General features: G+C 38.9%; 1 protein-coding gene across 2 annotated transcripts in view; it reads right to left on the minus strand.

The window, feature by feature from the left end:
- Nell2 (neural EGFL like 2) overlaps nt 1-19,167 on the minus strand; it is a 260,369-nt gene that overhangs the window by 166,644 nt on the left and 74,558 nt on the right. For both annotated transcript variants that reach the window (XM_051189737.1, XM_051189735.1), the window contains exons 6-10: nt 18,984-19,080; nt 16,464-16,536; nt 16,207-16,289; nt 15,182-15,310; nt 13,689-13,791 (exon numbers count right to left, since the gene is read on the minus strand). In XM_051189737.1, the coding sequence (XP_051045694.1) occupies nt 13,689-13,791; nt 15,182-15,310; nt 16,207-16,289; nt 16,464-16,536; nt 18,984-19,080 (485 nt within the window). The remainder of the gene's footprint in view (nt 1-13,688; nt 13,792-15,181; nt 15,311-16,206; nt 16,290-16,463; nt 16,537-18,983; nt 19,081-19,167) is intronic.

The raw sequence follows: 19,167 nt of genomic DNA on the forward strand, positions 1-19,167 counted from the left end.
CAATGAAAGAGTAAAGGAAAAAATGGCAGACATTAAGAGACATTGTTTGGGGGTTTTGGACAAATCATTTCTTTTTTAAAGGCTTCTGTAGACCAATTTAAATTTCTTCTACTCAATTATATTTTATTCTCCATACTTTAGATTGAGATCCTGGTGGCCTCAAGGGAGAGACGCAGGTGCTGCAGGCCTCCAAGCCTCTAGCATAACTACATTTTCTCCATATTTCATTGGAAATGTGAGGCATACTTCATCTCTTTCCTTAAAATAATCACCAAAGTCAGCTCTTTAGCTTAACAAATTGTGGACATATTTCATTTCAACTCCATTTTCAAGAGCCATATTCACAAAACACAAAAGCAGAATTGATAATAAGATTCAATATATACATGTGTGGAAGGGCATGAGTTCATTTTATGTTGTCTGCTTCCTTCCTTTTCAGTATAGAATTTGAAAACTAGGTGTACTAAAAAGCATTATTACTTCACCATTTAAGCAAATCTTCCATAATTCTTTGAAGTCAGAAATAAAGTTCACCAAAATTTAATGTATGCTTTTAATTTGCATAATTACAAAAGTATTTTTTTCTGAGCTTTAATAATTTACCTAAGACTTCAACTTGTCCTTTTCTGAAGAGAAGTTTTTATGACTATCCTGATTTGCTGGCATTTCTGGGAGACAGGGACCTCTCTACAGTTGTCTTAAACTGTAGAGCTGCCATGGGGTAATTACAAATAGAAAACAGGATGGCAGTAGACAGAGATACAGGCCAACATCTTATTCTTTTCATACACATAAAATTCTTGCATGTGTTATTTACAGTAAGCAATTAATATTTAACAATGACCATATCAGTGCCACTTAATAAGGACTGTTTTATACTAGCACTATGGACCCACAACAACTCATTTAAGTTGCCAACAAGCAAGTAAATAATGAGAACAAGGAGAGATGAAATGATTGACCCAGGATCACGGTGCTCAGAGGTATCAGACTGCCTCCCAACATGGAACGGATCACAGCTCCCACTTTATGTAACAGATAGATGCAATCATATCCTTAAGAAACCAGTGAAATTCTGACACAGTCAGCAAGAAAAAATGGCAGCCCACAGACTGGGTAAAGATCTTCACCAACCCCATATCTGACAGAGGGATGATCTCCAAAACATACAAAGAACCCAAGAAGCTAGTCAGCAAAACACCAAATAATCCAGTTGAAAAATGGGGTACAGAACTAAATAGAGACTTCTCAATAGAGGAATCTAAAATGGCCAAATGACACTTAAGGAATTGCTCAATATCCTTATCCATCAGAGAAATGCAAATCAAAACAACTCAGAGATACCATCTTGCTCCTGTCAGAGTGGCTAACATCAAAAATACCAATGACAGTTTATGATGTATAGGATGTGGAGAAAGGGGAACACACCTCCATTGCTGGTTAGAGTGCAAACATGTACAGCCACTTTGGAAATCAGTATAGAGGTTCTTCAGGAAAATGGGAATCAGCTACTCAAGATCCAGCAATTCCACTCTTAGGCATATACCAAAAGGATGCACATTCATATCACAAGGACATCATAGCAGCATTATTTGTAATAGCCAGAATCTGGAATCAACCTAGATGTGCCTCAACCAAAGAATAGATAAAGAAAATATGGTACATTTACACAATGGAGTACTACTACTCAGTGGAAAAAAAAATAACACCTTGAAATTCACAGGCAAATAGATAGAACCAGAAGAAACAATATTGAGTGATGTAACCCAAACACAGAAAGACAAACATGGTATATACTCACTCATATATGGATTTTAGACATAGAGCAAAGGGTAACCAGCTTATAATCCATAACCCCAGAGAATCTAGGAAACAAGGAAGACCCTAAGAGATATGCATGGACCACCAGAAAAGGAGAAAGGGACAAGACCTCCTGAGTAAATTGGGAGCACTTGGGGGATGGGGAGGGAGGTAGGAGGAAGAGGGTAGAAGGGGAGGGGAAAGGAGAACATGAGGGATCAGAAAGGGCAAGGTGTGGGAAGAACAGAGGAGAACAAAGGAAAGAAATACCTTAATAGAGGGAGCCATTATGGGCTTTACAAGAGATCTGGCACTAGGTAAATCTCCAGGGATCCACAAAGATGACCCCAACTAAGAATCTAAACAATAGTGGAGAGGCTACCTTAAATGCCCTTCCCCTCCAACCTGGGTTTAGTTCCATTAGTTTTAACATAGATGAATGCACAGAGTTTCTGTGGCTAAAACTATCTGTGTACATACCATAGTCAAACAGTCCCAGTAAGACAAGCATTCCCAGAGTCCTAACTGTTACTAATATGATTAGAGGTATGATGGAAATGGGCTAATGTCTCTCACTTATGGGTGAGCTGAATGGCTGCCAGGGAGAGGAGAACCTGGGAGTAGCCATTTAAAATAATGACAAAGACATAAAACAGCTACAGCAAAATCAGTAGCTTCCCTTTACACCAATCATGACCTACTGAGACAAAGAAAATCCTCTTACATCACAAGAACAAAAGTAGGTGTATAATGCAGCAACCCATGGTTTTTTATCTTGCCAACACTATAGTCAGCAATCAAAATAAAATGTGACAATGCTCTTCTTGCCTTCTTTATAAACTGATTTGGTGACCCCTATTATCTTTTGTTTTTAATAGCCATCTTTCTAGTTGACTTTGATCCTTCTTCTACATCCTTATCCACCCCTGTCTCTCCCTCACTGACCACGGCCCTCTGCAATTCCAGTTATGTCTCTCCTATGGCTTAAACTTCTTGGCATTTTGACTTCTCACTAAATTCTGTCTTTCCCACAGGAGGATCATCCCTATGGACCTCCCAGATAATAGCTGTATGTTCCGGTTCTATGACTGATGCCTTCTGTACAACACAGAGTACACATTCAGGACTTCAGCATCTGCAGTTACACTTAGTGTCACTTTCTTTCCCCACATTCCTACTCTTCTGGGTGTCTGTCATCAACATCCCTACATCCTTGATGATTCTGCCCTCCTGTTCATTGTTGATTGTGAAATTTGGATTAAAGTTTTCTCTACATTCCACTGTCTGCAGCAATCTTGGGAATTCTTACATTTATGTGACTAGACTATGTTTTGTGGCCTCTAAACTGAAGTTCTCTCTTGCACCAACATTTCCTGTAGAGTCAGTCTCTGTACCTCTCATCACTGAACACAGACCCTCCTCTAGAGTCATCCCTCTCTCCAGCTCCACCTGCTGATGTCTGCATCTCGAGTATTTCCCATACCAAGATGAATTTGATCTCCATCAAAGAAGACTCAACTATCCTTATCTTCTCTGTCCAATTTAAATATCCATAATCCTCTATGTTTCATTGTGTTTCTTTCCCAAACATCATAAGCAAAACTCCAATCAAAGGTAAGTTAATCTACATTACCATCTACCTTTAACTCACCAAAGAGTTAGCATAATAATATTGATAGCAATGCAGCTTCTGGATAGAAATCTTCCATGTGTCTTCAAGACTCTATTTCATAAGTTGCCTTCAGCTCATCTCTACTCACCTGTGCCTGTGCCTCCCCTCTGGTGGAATTCCTCAGACTTCACAGAAAACACATGCCTTCATATGCATTTAAACACTTCAGTATCCTTTCCATCAGATTTACACATTTAGCTTTCACCTGTGTCTGCCCACTGCTCCCTTCATATGATTGACTAGGGGGTGCCACACCGGGCAAGGTAAAACTCTCAATTACGCTAGGAACCCCATTCTCTGTACACCACGTGTACCCATTAGTTAATGCTTCCCTTATTCTCAGCCTCTCTCATACATTTCAATACTGATAGATATTGTGTTAAGATTTAAATATTATCAATTTCCATCCCCTGCATCAGAGTTCCCCACTTCCAGGAAAGACGGTAAACTAGAAACTATCTCTGAGAATTAGAGTAGGATAAAACACGTTTTATACAAAAGGAAGAAACAAATGGAATGCTTCAGAAATCTACAAAAGAAGTTGAAAAAAACTTGAAAATGAAAGCAGAAACAAATAAACTAGGGCAAGCTAAATCTTACACCCCAGCAACTCTGGATATGCCCCATCTCTACACACAGCCTGTGTCATCCATGTAGCTCCATGTAGTAGAGAGAGTCACAAAAGTGGCTTCTTAAAGGTTGCTCAGATGAAAGTCAGGACACCCTACCTTTAAGGTGCTCACAGCCCTCATTGCCTCAAACTAATGTGTGCATTTGGTAAGATGGTACTTCCTGTAATAGGAGTTTCACTCTGACATGCTGTGTGACACTAGGGTAGTGGTGGGTGCACTAGAGAGAAACATTATTGCTAAAACCTAAGCAACCTAGGGGCCTAAAATTACAGTAGATTATAGTATGTCCCCAGGTCCAAGAGCCCAAGCTTGGTTTGTTGCATCCCCTGCCCTGAGTAAGGCAATACCCAGAAGTGTGACAAGCAGATCCAGAACCTGACAGGCTGAAGAATGCAGGTGGTAGCAAGTTAGCCAAGGCTGAGAAGAATATATAGATAGCCCAGCACACATTGGCCAAGAAGCTATTTCATCAACAGAGCATGATCCTGGAGTTCAATATATCTGAGGCTAAGGCCAGTGGGTAAATCAAGTTCTGGAACCATACTCTTTCCTTCACTGCTACAGAGCCTAGGAACTCTGAAGATCTAAGAAGTCTATAATACTCGTAGCATCATCTCTCCATCAGGGAGATTAAAACTACAAAAGCCTTGAGAGTAGGAATGACAGCCGCAAGCCTGTACAGATCACAGTGCAGTAGTTGTTTACTATGCTCAAAACATCTTGGATAAAACAGCCAAGCCAAGAGGCAAGGCCTGCAAAGACTAGAGCATGTGCGATTCTGCCCCACCGAGAGAATCCAAACCTCTGTGGCTGCTAAGATCCAAAATACACAAATAAGGAAGACAGCCCCTGTCAAGACATAGCAACTGAGGAAGATGGTAGTTCACAGTTCAACCACCACCACCCCACGTTCCCTGCTCTAGCTAGCAGCCACCAGCTGGTGAAGATGGCAATTTCCCCATATCTAACAAGATTTTTCACAGCATTGTATTTTTTTTTAATTTTATGTTTGTACTTGTTAGTCCCCTCTGCATAATCTTCTAATTTTGTTTATGCATTTTTCCCATTCGGGGCAATGCTTTCCCCTTTTCCATATCTTCTTTTTTCTTCCCTTCCATCCACCTCACCCCAGAGTTCTCTGTTTCCATTTTTCTCCCCTCCTCTCTTTCATTTAGTTGTATTTTGAATTTAACTTAATGGCTTTTAACAATATAATCTGCTTTTAGAACCATTAAAATCAATTTTGAAATTATAATTACATCTTTTCTCCATTCCTTTTCCTCCTTCCAAATCTTCCCATATATTTCTTCTTGTTCTCCTTCAAATCCATGACCTTTTTTTTTCATTAACTATTTTTACGTGTGTGTGTGTGTGTGTGTGTGTGTGTGTGTGTGTGTGTGTGTGTGTATATATATAAAAATATAAAAACAATCTGCTCAGTTTGTATAGCTGCTGGCTCCCGGTAAGAGAAATACATAGATCAACAAAAATGGGTTAATAAGCTAGCCGATAAGAAACAAGTAACTGGGCCAACAGCATAGTATCAAATACAGAGTCTCTGTGTATTATTTGGGGCTGGCGCAGCAGCAGGACTAGACCTGGCGGCGGGAGGAAAAACCCGTACTCGTTACAATGTTCTTAGTGATGACCATCTGGTATTTGATAACAAATTGGTGTGCTCTTCTCTGGGTAAGACTATTCATCCTGTTCACAGTATTCAGTCTTGTGGTGGTTTGAAGGAGAATGTCCCCAATAGGCTCATCTATTTGACTACTTTGTCCCAAGTTGGGGTAACTGTTTGAGAAGGATTAGGAGGTGTGGCCTTGTTGGAGAATGGGTGTTACTGGGGTGGACTATTTCCTCAACATATAAACCCTCAGCTCCTCCTCCGTCACCATTCTTGCCTGCCTGCTGCCATGTTCCTGCCATGTTGTTCATGGACTCACCCTCTGAAACGGTAAGCAAGCTCCAAATTAAGTGCTTTCTTTTATAAATCTCCTTGGTCACAGTGTTTTGTTACAGCAGTAGAAAAGTAACGAAAGCAGCGTTCTCTTTGCTATAGATGGAGACCATTAGAGAAATCACACCTGATTAAAATGTGGACTTGTAGAGTTCAATCTTAAATGGTACATCTACAACACAACTACTGCACCTAAAGCTCAAAGATCATTGCAGAGGAAGTGACAGAGAGATTTAGGAGCCAAAGGGACAAGAAGTTTGCTGTGAGACTGTTTCTCCTAAAATATCAGAGACGCTTACACCCATGAAGTCTCACCAGTATGGCTTCCCACACAAGACCAGAGCAGGGTTGTCAACAGGAATGTGAATGTGCAAGAGGAGAATCCGGGAAGCCTCAATGCCGTAAAGAACTATTAGCATCTAAGGAATACGTTTTTTTTGGTTTTTTGTTTTGTTTTGTTTTTTGTTTTTAAATTCTCTTTACTGCATTTATTCAATTTTCTCTTCAAAATGTTTCACTGTAGAGAAAATTTGATTTCATGGTTCTAAGCTCTTTTTTTTTTTTTTTCATCTTCTGCTAGATAGTTTTATGTCAGCTTCACACAGTCTAGAATGATAAAGGGAACTCCAATTAAGAAAATGCCTCTAAGAAAAGCTTGTAGGGCATTTTCTTAACTAGTGACTGATAGACAAGGGCCCAAAACATGGTGGGTGGTGTCATCCCTGGGCTGTGGGTTCTGAGATCTGTAAGAATTCTGGCTGAGCAAGTCATGTAGAGCAAGAGAGTACAGCGCCCCTCCATGACATCAACATCAGCTACTGCCTATAGTATTTGAGTTGTATTTGAGTTCCTATCCTGACTTCATCACTGATGAGCAATGATATTGAAGAGTAAGCAGAATAAACCCTCCCCTCCCCAACTTGCTTTTGGTCATGGTGCTTAATTGCAACAATGGTAGCCCTGACTAAGACACATCTCCACATTCTTTTCCACTCTCTTTCTTTCGCCTTTCATTTACCTTGATTCTTACCTTTTTTGGTCTGCTTCCTTTCTCTCGCTCATTTACTACTTCCATGCTTACCCTAAATAACACTTGGCTTCATAGCACATCCCACAGAATTTTACATTGTCAGTAGTGGCTGTAATTGATTATATATATATATATAGTACACACACACACACACACACACACACACACACACATATATATATATACATATATGTAAATTCAAACCAACAAATGTATAAATGACAATATGGAAGTGGAATAAGCAAATATTCATGGCTGTCCCAAAAGACCCTAATTTCCCGAATAATGAGCTCAAAAATATTGAAACAGGAAAAGATGAATCCACATGGAATTTTCCAGAAGGTTCCTATTCCCCAGCTAATAAGCTCAAAGCTATAAAAACAGAGAAAATGTCAAAAGATCCCAATTCCCTAGCTAATGAGTTCAAAGGGAAGTGTCAAAAGATTCTAACTCTCTAACTAGCTCAAAGACACTCACATGGAAAACGTTAGGTGAAGGTTTAAAAGCTTTCTAGTAAAAATGATGAACAAGCTGAAAAAAGGATACAAATAGAAGAATTCTACCATGACTCTAAAGAGGAGAGCAGGAATCATAAAGAAAACAGTCAACAAAAAGAATAAGAAAATCAGAAACATGCATTAAAGTCAACAACACAGAAGGTAAATTCAGCAAGGAAATTGAGACTGAAAAAAATCAGAAATATTGGAATGAAAACCTCAGTGTAAACAAGAACAAAACAATAGAAAGCATCCCCAAAGATTGGACCAATTAGAAAAAAAAAGAACATGAGTGATGGAAACCAAGGTAGATGAAATGCTGCATTTAAATACCAATAAGAGAAACAGTAAGAAAACATAGCCATGATGTACAAGAACCATAGCATATGATTAGAAAACAAAATGTATAAGCTATGGGATAGAAGGAGATGAGATGTACACTAGAGACATGGAGAATGTGTATTCAGTGAAATTAGGGCAGAGAAGTTCCCAAATCTACACAAAGAAATAGATATTCAAACACAGGTGGCAATAAGAACTCCAAATAGCCTTGACCGGAGAGGACTCTGGTCAAAGAAATGACACTAAAATCTGGAAGGGACCTGAACAACATTGGATCTCTCACTAGTATTGTCAAAGCCAGGAAAGCATGAAATGATACAGTTAAACCCCGAAAGTGAATAACTAATCCAAAAAATGCTATTTCCAGCAAAGCTTGCTTTTAAAATTAAGAAATGACACTTCCAGACACACGTGAACCAAGCCAGCATTGTATAACAGATTTAAAGGAATAGTACACAGTAAACTAAGAAAAAGTCTCACTACTCAGAGCTCAAGAAGGAACAAACCTCTCTCTCTTTCTCCCTGCCTCTCTTGCTGCCTCTCTTTCCTTTCTCCCACTGCTTCTGTCCCCAGAGACTGGTCACACCTTCCCCTTTCCCCTTTTTATAATCCCCTTCCATAAATTTAAAAAAACTCCCCTCTGGCATCTTTCTCTCATGCACTCCTTTTCTTAAATTACAACACATGTAGCTGGGAGAAAGAAAACACAGTTTGGCAACAGCCAGCCTGAAATGCTAACTGTAGCAATATTGGCTGAGGCTGGCTATCAGACAAAGTTGTTGGCCAATAAGGCATAAAATAAGAGATCAGCAAAGTGGGGTTGGAACCACCCATACCTGAGAGAGTGGCATGTAAGCAGCTCATGATCAACTCTATTGTTGGGCCAGGGGAACATGTATGAAATATGTCGACCCTCCATTGGCTCAGCTCATAGCAGCACAGAGAACCAAGCAATCTCATAAAATTACCTCAGTCTTTGTCTGATTTCTGCCATAAATGCCATTAAAAGACGCCAGACAATCAGATCAATGGCTTTCATCTCTTTGAACACCCTCTACTCTCAGAAGTATGTATCACTTTTCTGCATTTCTATTACTAAAGTACTGACTCCACTTTGCCTGAGCCCACTACTATGTCCTTAATTTTTCACTTTGATGAGACAAGAAATTCAAGAGAAATCATCTCTGGTTGAGTTTGGGCCACTTTTGAATCTTTGGTATAGGAAGACCCTGGATCATACCCATATTGGCCAAGAAAATTCTACTCTCCACATTATTACCACACAGCTATAAACATATATATGCATGTATACACAAAAGGAGAGATGGCTCAGTGGGTGAGAGCATTAGCTGCTCTTCTAGTGGACACAAGTTCAGTCCCCAGTACCCACATAGTGGCTCACAACCATCTGTAACTCCAGTTCTACAGGAACTGACACCCCTTTCTGGTCTCTGTAGGCACTTCCCAAAAATTTTACCTAGTAACACTATTGTGAGTTCCTCCTGGATAACAACAAACAAACATCAGAACTTGACCTTCTCTCTCCAGTGCTACCTTCTCCTGATACCCTTACCCAGACACCCCAGCCTCAAGTGAAGCCACATTTCTTAACAAAGTCTAAGTTTTTAACATTGTTGGTCTGAAAAGTATCCCCTTTCTCCTTTCATTAGTTAAATGCCACTTGTCCATCGATCTCAACTTGAACACCATTTTCTTGGAGATACGTTAACCTTCGTACAGTGAGATTTCATCTGTTCTGGGTGCTTTAGCAATACTGTAACCCTAGAGTACTGAACTGCACCTTTGTTCCCTCCAACCTATTATGCTTATCAGGTCTGGGAAGACAAAAAAAAATCTGACTTTGATCACCACTGTAGTCCCAGTGCCTACAAAAGCCAAATTCATAAGAAGTACCTAATTTTAAATATTTCTAAAAAGAATGCAGATTTATATGTGATTAAATGATACGATTCTCAATGTTTCTTTTTCATCCCATATTGCTATTTCTAGGAAGATTCTATATTTGGAAGCCCCAAAACTGAAAACTTACCCAAGACAATTAATGTAATTCCTCCTGCACCCTAGTTCAAGTTCTGTGAATGGTTTCCCCACACCATCTCCTTCAGTGTTCAGGAGCTGTGGTCTGAAGGCGTCAACACACTAAATAAATCAGTGCACACACACAAAGTCCATCTTGTTCTGTGAGAGCCGGCAACTTCTCTCCTTCCCAACTAACAAATCAAGTGACCTTTGTTGAGATCCAGGGCCTGAGAAAGGCTGAAGGCAGACTGCATGCACAGGCATAAATGAGAAATTCGCAATGCTGTTGTGGCTGTGAAATGTTCTAATTTTTATCAGGGATGTTCACTCTTTTATCATTTCAAAAGCATGTTTATCCATGAGGTCGTGTGAAAAGAACATGTCATCCATTGCATTTCTCTTCTCCTGAGCATAGTAATTAGCCTCCAAATCTAACAATGACATTTCAGACCCCCAAAAGGCTCATGGCTTATGTTTTCTCACAAATGATTATACAATAAACTATGAAAGCCAGAAGCCAGCTCAGTAGGCTTGAATAGACTAGGAAAAAAGAAAAACTATTCGAGGCCTTCTGTCTCACTGGGCACAATATATTTCTCTGTGTTTCCTAACTTCTCCACAATCAAAATCTCTGAAATAATCCTAAAAGCATAAATGGCAAGGAATACAATTTTATAAGCATGGATTAATGAATTTTCAGAGAGAAGAAAAGGAGTTTAAGCTTATCCCTAAGTTTTCTTGTGCCTTTAATTATTACAAAGCATGCAATAAAGAAAACAGATGTCCTTGTCTGTGGGCACTGGCTGTTTACAATCAGGATGAAAACAATTTAATTCAACCACAAGCCGGTACACATCATCTTGCCAGAACCACCCAGAGTAAACTATTATTATATATTTTGCACAAGAGTAGCAAAGCACAAAAAATTTGAGAGAAGGAAGAGATGTAGGTCATTGCACAAGAGTTTAGAAAGAAATCCTGTGTAACAAAAATGTAAGAAATTATTGTTCAAGACCTAGGAATGAGGCCGGGTCAGCAGTTGAGAGTATCCCACATGATGGCTCACAACTGTCTATAAGCCTTCTTGCTCCACCCTTATGCCAGACTCATTTAATTCTTGATCTGTAACTACTTTACAGACTGTAATTATATACAGAAAAACAGAGCCTCACATGTGTATCAGACATCCATGGAGAGTCCTGTACACCTGATTGCCTGGCACTTGCTACCAGGATGGAGGTGTGCAGGGTCTGTCTCCAGTGGGTACTCTGTGTCCATTTACCTTTATTATGCCATCCTAACTTACTACTTTGCATATGATTATCAACGATGCTTAAAATTGCATATGTCATATTTTTCCCAATTCTGTTTCAAAATGGCATTTTGTACAGTCTCTATTGAGAATAAAATAAGCTCATTTTAAAAAACAATTACCTAACAACACTGCAGATAAGAAACTGCATTTTCTGCTTAAGTGTTTTTCTTCCATCTTAAATTGCATCTGGCATGAATGATGTCTAGATTATTGCTCTTTGGTTTGGGACAAATGGGAAATCCTCTCACTTGTTTCAAAGCATCACACTACTGAGAAGACTAACTTACTGATCACCTAAAAATAATCCCATTTTTCCTTTAGTACCACACTAGACAGTTTGATTTAATTATTATTATAGACATTTACATAAAGCTCTCTTCTGAAGAGTGCTAGCCCATTTAAGCAATGTCATTACATGGACAGAGAAAGTCTTTTGAGAAAATGTAATGGGGTGTGAAAAATAATAAAACCCACAAAATACATTTATTCAAGGATTTTAATAATGAAGAGAAATTGCAATTCAGATTGCAGAGCCGGGAGCTCAGGGCTCTCTGTTGTTTTAGGATAAACCGTGATTGAGCAGGTGCAGCACAGTGCCCCGGATCAAAGGGCAGCACCCTGTGCTGTCTTCTGCAAAACTACTTTCACTTCAAACAGCATGAATTGAGGATATTCACACTCTACCATCAACAGGAGGTGCTGAACAGGAGGGACTGTGATTCATTCTAACAACAATCCTACCAAATAAAGTAAACATGCCTGGGCTTCGTGGGTTCCCTCTTGCTAAAAGATGCCCCACGAATCAACATTATCTTGTAAAGTTCCTAGGAGGCATGGGGGTGCAACAACAGCACCATTGCCCTTTAATGACCCAGTGGAACAGAAAAGTGTTGTGCTCAGGCTTCTTCTCCAGCACTGCTTTGTAGTAGTGCTCCCTCACTAAAAAAAAAAAATAAAAAAAATGGCCATATAAAGTACTATACGGGCTTTGATCCAGCAACGTCCATCAAGTTCCTGTCTGGATGACATCATATTGCTGCTCAAGCAGCACATAGGCTTTGAGAGGAAGAAACAAGATAACAGCAAACTTTACGTTGTAATAATGTGCAGCAATGTCTAATTGGTATGGGAATGGCCTCAGTATCCCTCATTAATAAAGAAGGTCAGAGAAATAATGACACCATTCTCAGCACAGAAGCCCACACAGTCATATATAAGGGGCCATGAGAAAAATCACTTGGTAGAGCACACAAGAACTTAAACTCTAAGGGGGCGAGGGAAATTAAAATGTACTTTTTCTGTTTTATTTTCTATGTTGAATATTATGCATGCATTGTTTTTATGATGATTAAAATGTTGTGCCCACATCTTCCTGTCTCCTCTCAACCTATTTAGCTAGTCCAGTGTGCACATGTGAAATGAGCTCAAGAGAAAATTAAGCAGTGGCATATGGGTGACTTCTGAAGTCTTCAAGCTGGAGTATATGCACACAGTGTAGACTTGAGTCAGGGGCACAAGGGCAAGGAAAATCTGTACCCACAAATCCCAAGGTAAAACAGCTTCTTTACTTTCCTTGTCTCTCTGTCTCCTACCTTCATTCTGTCCTTCTGAGTCCCACACATTCTTACCAGCTCATATATCCAAAACATTAGTGAAAAAGTCAATGTTCATATACATGACTCCTTTGTACAAAAAAGAACAAGCAAACAAATGAAACAACAACAACAAAGTGCTCTTTTTAATAAGTATTTTCAGAAATAAGTCACATCGATGGATTTCCGGGACTTGAGTGGGTGATCTAGAGCCCCTCTAAGGATATAAAGGATTCTAAAAGTGTTTCTAAACTTGAGAAATGAACTTCATATAGAGTGTGATTTTTGGCAGTGAAGTCTCCTCACACAGCCACACTGCGGTGCAGGTGCCTCTGTTGTTGTTCTTTTGGTTTTTATTAAGATGAAGACACCCCTGGCAGCACCCCACATATGCACACACTGAGTGATGCTATGTACGGGGATTCCACTGACTTGGGTAATAGAGCCATATGTCACCCATTGCCCAAAGTAACCTGAGTCACAGGCTTCACTGATTCAAGGAAAAGTGAGCATACACACCTCTTTATCTACTCAGTAGGAATTTGTTCCAAGCAGTGTAAATGACAGATGCCCACCAGAGAGTGTCTTGTGTACCTTTCCTACTTCTCTTGCTATATACAATAGTCTTCCAAGAAAAATTAAAATGTCCTTCTAGAGTAGAAGCAAGTAAAAAAATGATCACCAAAATAGAAGATATATCATTTCTGGAAGGAATTTCACTTGTCCAGCTTAAAAAGATCAATACAATATTTTTCATACGGAGCTGTATTTTTCCAAAGAAAGTATCGATCAGCAAAGTTATGCTCACATTTGCATTCCTTACAGCACTTGCCATCCACGTATGCTGGAGCTGATTTAGGAGGGCAGTCAGGAGCAGGGCAGACCAAAGTCTCACACTGGATAGTCCCATTCTGAAAAGCAAGCAACGTTTTAAGAAATTCCATGTAGGAATTTAATACTCCTCAAAGGCTTTTACATGCAATTCCTAGAGTTCAAGCTCTTCATAGAAAATGCCACTCTTCTCTTTAGTAATACATATAACGTGGTGACCCACAGCAATGCTAGCTGCATTTTAACCTTTGAGTTGGCTTCCACTGCTGCCCAGCAACTGATCTTTACTAAGAAAATCTACACCTACCATAGGGAGGTGGAGAAAGACACAAGCCCACAAGGAATCAGCAAGCTTGGGGTTATCCTAAAACACATCACTATTGCCAGTTTACTCACACACCAATCACTTACATAGCTGCTGGGACTCACACCCTACAATCTGACTTAGATTTCTGGTCCTATTTTGGAAGATTTCACTATAATTGTACACTGTTATTGTTATAACATTATTATATTGTAATATTGAATAAAAATCACGTTACATAGAGATGAACATATGTGCACACATACATACCCACTGCACATAGACAAACTCCCACTCAGGTGCACACATATATGTTTACATGCAGAAAGATGCTCACAAGTGTGCATGCACACATACACAGATGCAAACACACATGTGTGTATGCATAGAGGTAGCCACATGCACACACACATCCACATCTCTCATACACACATGCATTCACATACAGATGACTTTGGATCTTCTTTATATGCAAGATATTCTTTTTTTTAATCAAATGGATGAATATGAGGAGCATTTCAAAAAGCTGACTCAAATAGTCCTATGGATCCTTCCCAGAAATCTAGCTTTGTACAGATGAGTTCATGTGTAGTTTGAAAGTTTAAAAACAAACTTACTCTGAAGCTCTCTTTGAAACATGAATATGGTTTTGAAATAATGCACTAAAAATAATTTATTAGTGAGAGTTAAATAAAGTCACATTTATTTAAACTGTATAGTGTGTATTCTACATTAGCCAACTATTAAAGATGATTTAAAATCCATTATTTATATTATTCAGTCTAGACATAGTATTTAATACTCTATCTAATTCAGTTTCTTTATAATTTATTAATAAAACTATAGGGGAGAATTCCCCAGAAATGCTAAAGGTTATAGGCTAGGCTCCCTTGGGAATAGTCTTGCTAACCTAATTTGAATTGCTAACTTCATGTATGTCAGATAAGCTTTATAGCATCCTCAGACCATAATCAAACCACTGTTACAGCTAGAGAGTGTCTTTAATAATGTAACACACAGTTCTTCAGAAGTGACCAGGTTTGCTGGCATTTTAGTGTTGCATTTAGAGAAAATAGGTCTTGAAATTTTCATGATTACATTGTCTTAATAAATATTTCAACAGTGGGGTCATCTGAGTCCCCCGTGACTGTGAATGGAAGGCATACCAGGCATGTGCAGTTCTTACAGCCATCTGTCCAGGACTCAAACTCTCGGTAGGTGGTTCCCTTCATGGTGCATGTCCGCTCACAATAGCACTGGTCCAGCCTGTTCATTCGTTGCTCAGCTCTAGACAACTATGGTGCAAAGACAGGGCTCAGTGTTACAGCTAGTTGGAAATACGGAGCACTCTAGCAGGCATCTAATTGTGTTACATGAACAGTAGTAGCAATGGGCTCTGCCCATCACTAGTTTTTATAAATATATTTAGCCATTACAAACTATTATATGTATATCAAGCCTGCAAAATTTTAAAGAAGAATTTCCCAACTCTTTACATTTAAAAAGTTTACCTTTAAAACAAAAATTGCAATTTGCAAGACACAAATTGAGGTTAATTCAGAATAACACCATCCACAACTCCATCAATATGTTTACTCAAGTAAAAAAATTAGAAAAAAAATTTCATCATATAAATAACAACAAACACAAAGCCTTCAGAAAATCCTTCAATACTACGTAAAGTTTAAAATCTGGTGAACATGTCATTCAACTTGGTATGTGCCTCTGCCTTTAGTGAATGAGTCTGCAGATACAGCATAACAGCTAATACTGTTCTTGGTCCAATGTGGTATTCATATTCTTTACGTTGTCTTTCCATATCCTTGCTTATAATGAATAACAATAATAAATGAATAATATAAAATAATTATGAATAATACTATACAATAATACAGTAAGAAATTATATAAGAAACTAGGCATTGATAGATCTTGCAGCAGTAGTGTATAAAACAGGTGTTCTGGTCCATTCCTGATTTACTGAGTCATTTGTTATTACAGATGGCTAGGATTTAAATATTTATAAACCTTAATAAACATTATAACCTCTTTCCTTGAGCAAAAATTCCAATTCAGCCCTGGTAAATTGTATAAGTAATGTTTCAAAGATGAAAATCTATGGTGATAAAAGGAGCTATTGGGAGTCATATGATTGTGGAACATTCTCAGTGTATTTCTGAGTCATTTTTTACCTTGGCTGATGTCTTGGATAAAATATCCTGCAGCTCCATGATTTTCTGTACAAGTCCATGGAAGTCATTGCATGTTGGACAGGCTGGAATTACAAACAGGGAATTGATCAACCTGTGTTTATAAGGGGTTCGATCTGATTAAGCCTGCACTGACAGCCAGTATGTGTGAACTCCAATCTCAGACTGGCATTCTCAACAAAACAAAGCAGGAGGCACAGGCTTCATCACAGCATACAGTGAGGGACTAATAGACTTACTCCGGTTAAGATCCGGGCACTGAGCGATGAACCCCTGGGGCATGACAAGTAATTGCACATCTTGCATTATTCCCTATGTATGAAGAAAAGAAAAAAGCATTATTTATATTTACTTAAATAATGAGGAAAATGTTAAAGAACAGATTTATCCAGAACCTTCCTGGATATATTTCTAACCAGCCCATGCCAGGGAAGAAGATTCATCAGGCAAAACAGAGAATTACCTAGGTAATTTCTCCTTCACAATGTTTTTAAAGATTAAATGTCAAGATCCAGGATGTGGCCATAGTCTTATTGTTTTGAGAAGTTATTTTTAGTTCACCATAGAAGCAGGGCTTCAAAGTGACCTTTAAGAATCAACATATAAATCACTTTCGGCTTTATCACTACAGACCTGAGACCAGTTTCAATGATGAAAAAGAAAAGGGTGGATAAACCAAGCCATGAAAAGCTACGCCCACTTGAACATCCCTCATTTATTCACTGAGTTTTTTTGTATTTTTAAGTTGATCTCCTGATTCAGAAAGGATTGGTAAGCAAGTAAAGCACAGCTTGTTTTAGAGTGATTAGGGATGCAGAGAGTTTAGCATGAAGCTATTTCAATGCCAGATGTAAATGACCCATTTTACACAGCTGGCTTTGCATTTACGTGCCCCCTTAGCCATTAGGCTGCTAGCTTGATGGACTCAATGCAAGGCCAATAGTAAAAGAAACAAACTCATCTAACACACTCCAGCCTTCCCTATTCCTCCCCACCCTTTAGCTCTTACCAACTTCGTGTATTTCATTTAACTCTGACCTCTTAAAAATGCGAAGCAGGAAGTCTGGTGATGGGTGAATGTGCCAATATGCTACGAAGAACATAACATCCTCAGATTTACCACCCAAATAGTGATCTGTGTTTCTTCTACATATTTACTGTGATTAGCAGTGTGTGTCAATGTGAGTGCCAACTTTTTCAGTACACTGTGCGGCAATTACTAGATCTGTTCTTGATTTAGGATTACACAAGTAGCTTGAGTGAAGCTATGCTGTGTCAGGGGCAACAGGAAAGTCAGGCTGGTGTGTACAGCATGCAGTCACTGTACTGCACACCTCTAGTGGGCACTTCTCAGACCACAGTAAAGATGGAGAGTCACATAGCTATACAAATAATTGATGTGTGGGGACTGTGAGGCCACATCTGGGTTCCAAGACAGCCATAATTAAATAGAGAAAGATTTGGAACTCACAGCATGCATCTACTAAACACTGCATGGGAAGCAACATTGATTTTTAGGGTTTTAAAGAGTGGAATCAATAACCCACATCTGTCACCTATTAGCTGCCTGGCTTTGGCCAGGTTACTTCACCTCTCTGGGTAGGTTGATGAATATTTATGAGAAGAAAAAAAGGCCCTCATCAATATTTTCAAAGTGAGGGAGTAAAGGGAATAGTATAGTCAAACCATCTGGTTTCCAGAGAACAGGTCGTTTCAAGTTTTCAAATTCTAACAACATTATATACCGGCTTAGGATTTTGAATTGACTGGTGTCTCCTTGCACACTAAGTCCACAGGTTAGACATCCCTCTCATTCTCTGATGTTAGCAATGGTCACGGCACTGGAGAGGAAATGTTCATACAATAGGCAGCAGGTAAGCATTTCTCTGGCCTTTATTTATTCAGGCTCAAGACTTTCTGGCATTCTGTTGAGACACCATTTGATCCTCTGCAGTGACGAAATTCTGATTACTTCTCAACTTTCACTAGAGATAAAATTTGACCACTTCCTGTTTTAAGGGACTGGTACATGAGGACACTGTGACTAATGTTTCCAAACCTGGGTTACTGGTGTTCCTATAAAAGTATCATCAGGGGTGGCATATCAGTGGTAGAATGTTTGTTTCTGTGTTAAAATTTTCTGTTTTTACTATTTTGAATTCTTAATTTCAAGAATGACATATTAATCACTAATCGTGACCTGATTGTTATCTCTGTGATATATAAGGATTAATTGCAAATGGGGAGTGATTTACCAGTTTAAAAATGCTCTAAGATGGGGCTAGAGACATGGTCCAGTGGTCAAGAGCACTGTCTGCTCTTCCAGAGGACCCAGGTTCAGTTCCTAGAATCCACATTGCATCTCACAACCATCTGTAATTACAAGTAATCAAACACTCTCTTGAAAACATAAATAAAAATAAATCATTAAAAATGCCATAGGAAAGCCAGGCAGTAGTGGTGCAGGCCTTTAATCCCAGTACTTGGGAAGCAAGGACAGATGGATTTCTGTGAATTTAAGGTCAGCTTGGTCTACAGAGTGAATTCCAGGATAGCCAGAGCTACACAGAGAAACCCTGTGTTGAAAAAACAAACCAAAATTTAAAAATGCTCTAAGAAACAGAAATAGAAAACAAATACAAATAAAAACACACAAACAGAATTTTTGTTTCATGCCATAAAAAGTGAGACATACTTTTGCAAACTCATTACAGAATAATTCCATTTCTAATGTATGCTTAGGTTTGAGCCAAAAATACCTTAAAATATCCATGTGCATTATTTCGCTGTCCCAACCAAAACGTGGTGCCAAGAGGCAAGTCTGTAGAAGGCATTTCCACCACCCGTTCATAGATTCTGGAAGGCAGAGTATCAGAGAAAGGCCTTGAGCACACAGGAATCTCTTAGAGTCTTCCAATTCTTGAAATGATAGTGACTCACTTA

This window comes from Phodopus roborovskii, unplaced genomic scaffold (assembly GCF_943737965.1).
Source record: "Phodopus roborovskii unplaced genomic scaffold, PHOROB, whole genome shotgun sequence".
NCBI lineage: Eukaryota > Metazoa > Chordata > Mammalia > Rodentia > Cricetidae > Phodopus > Phodopus roborovskii.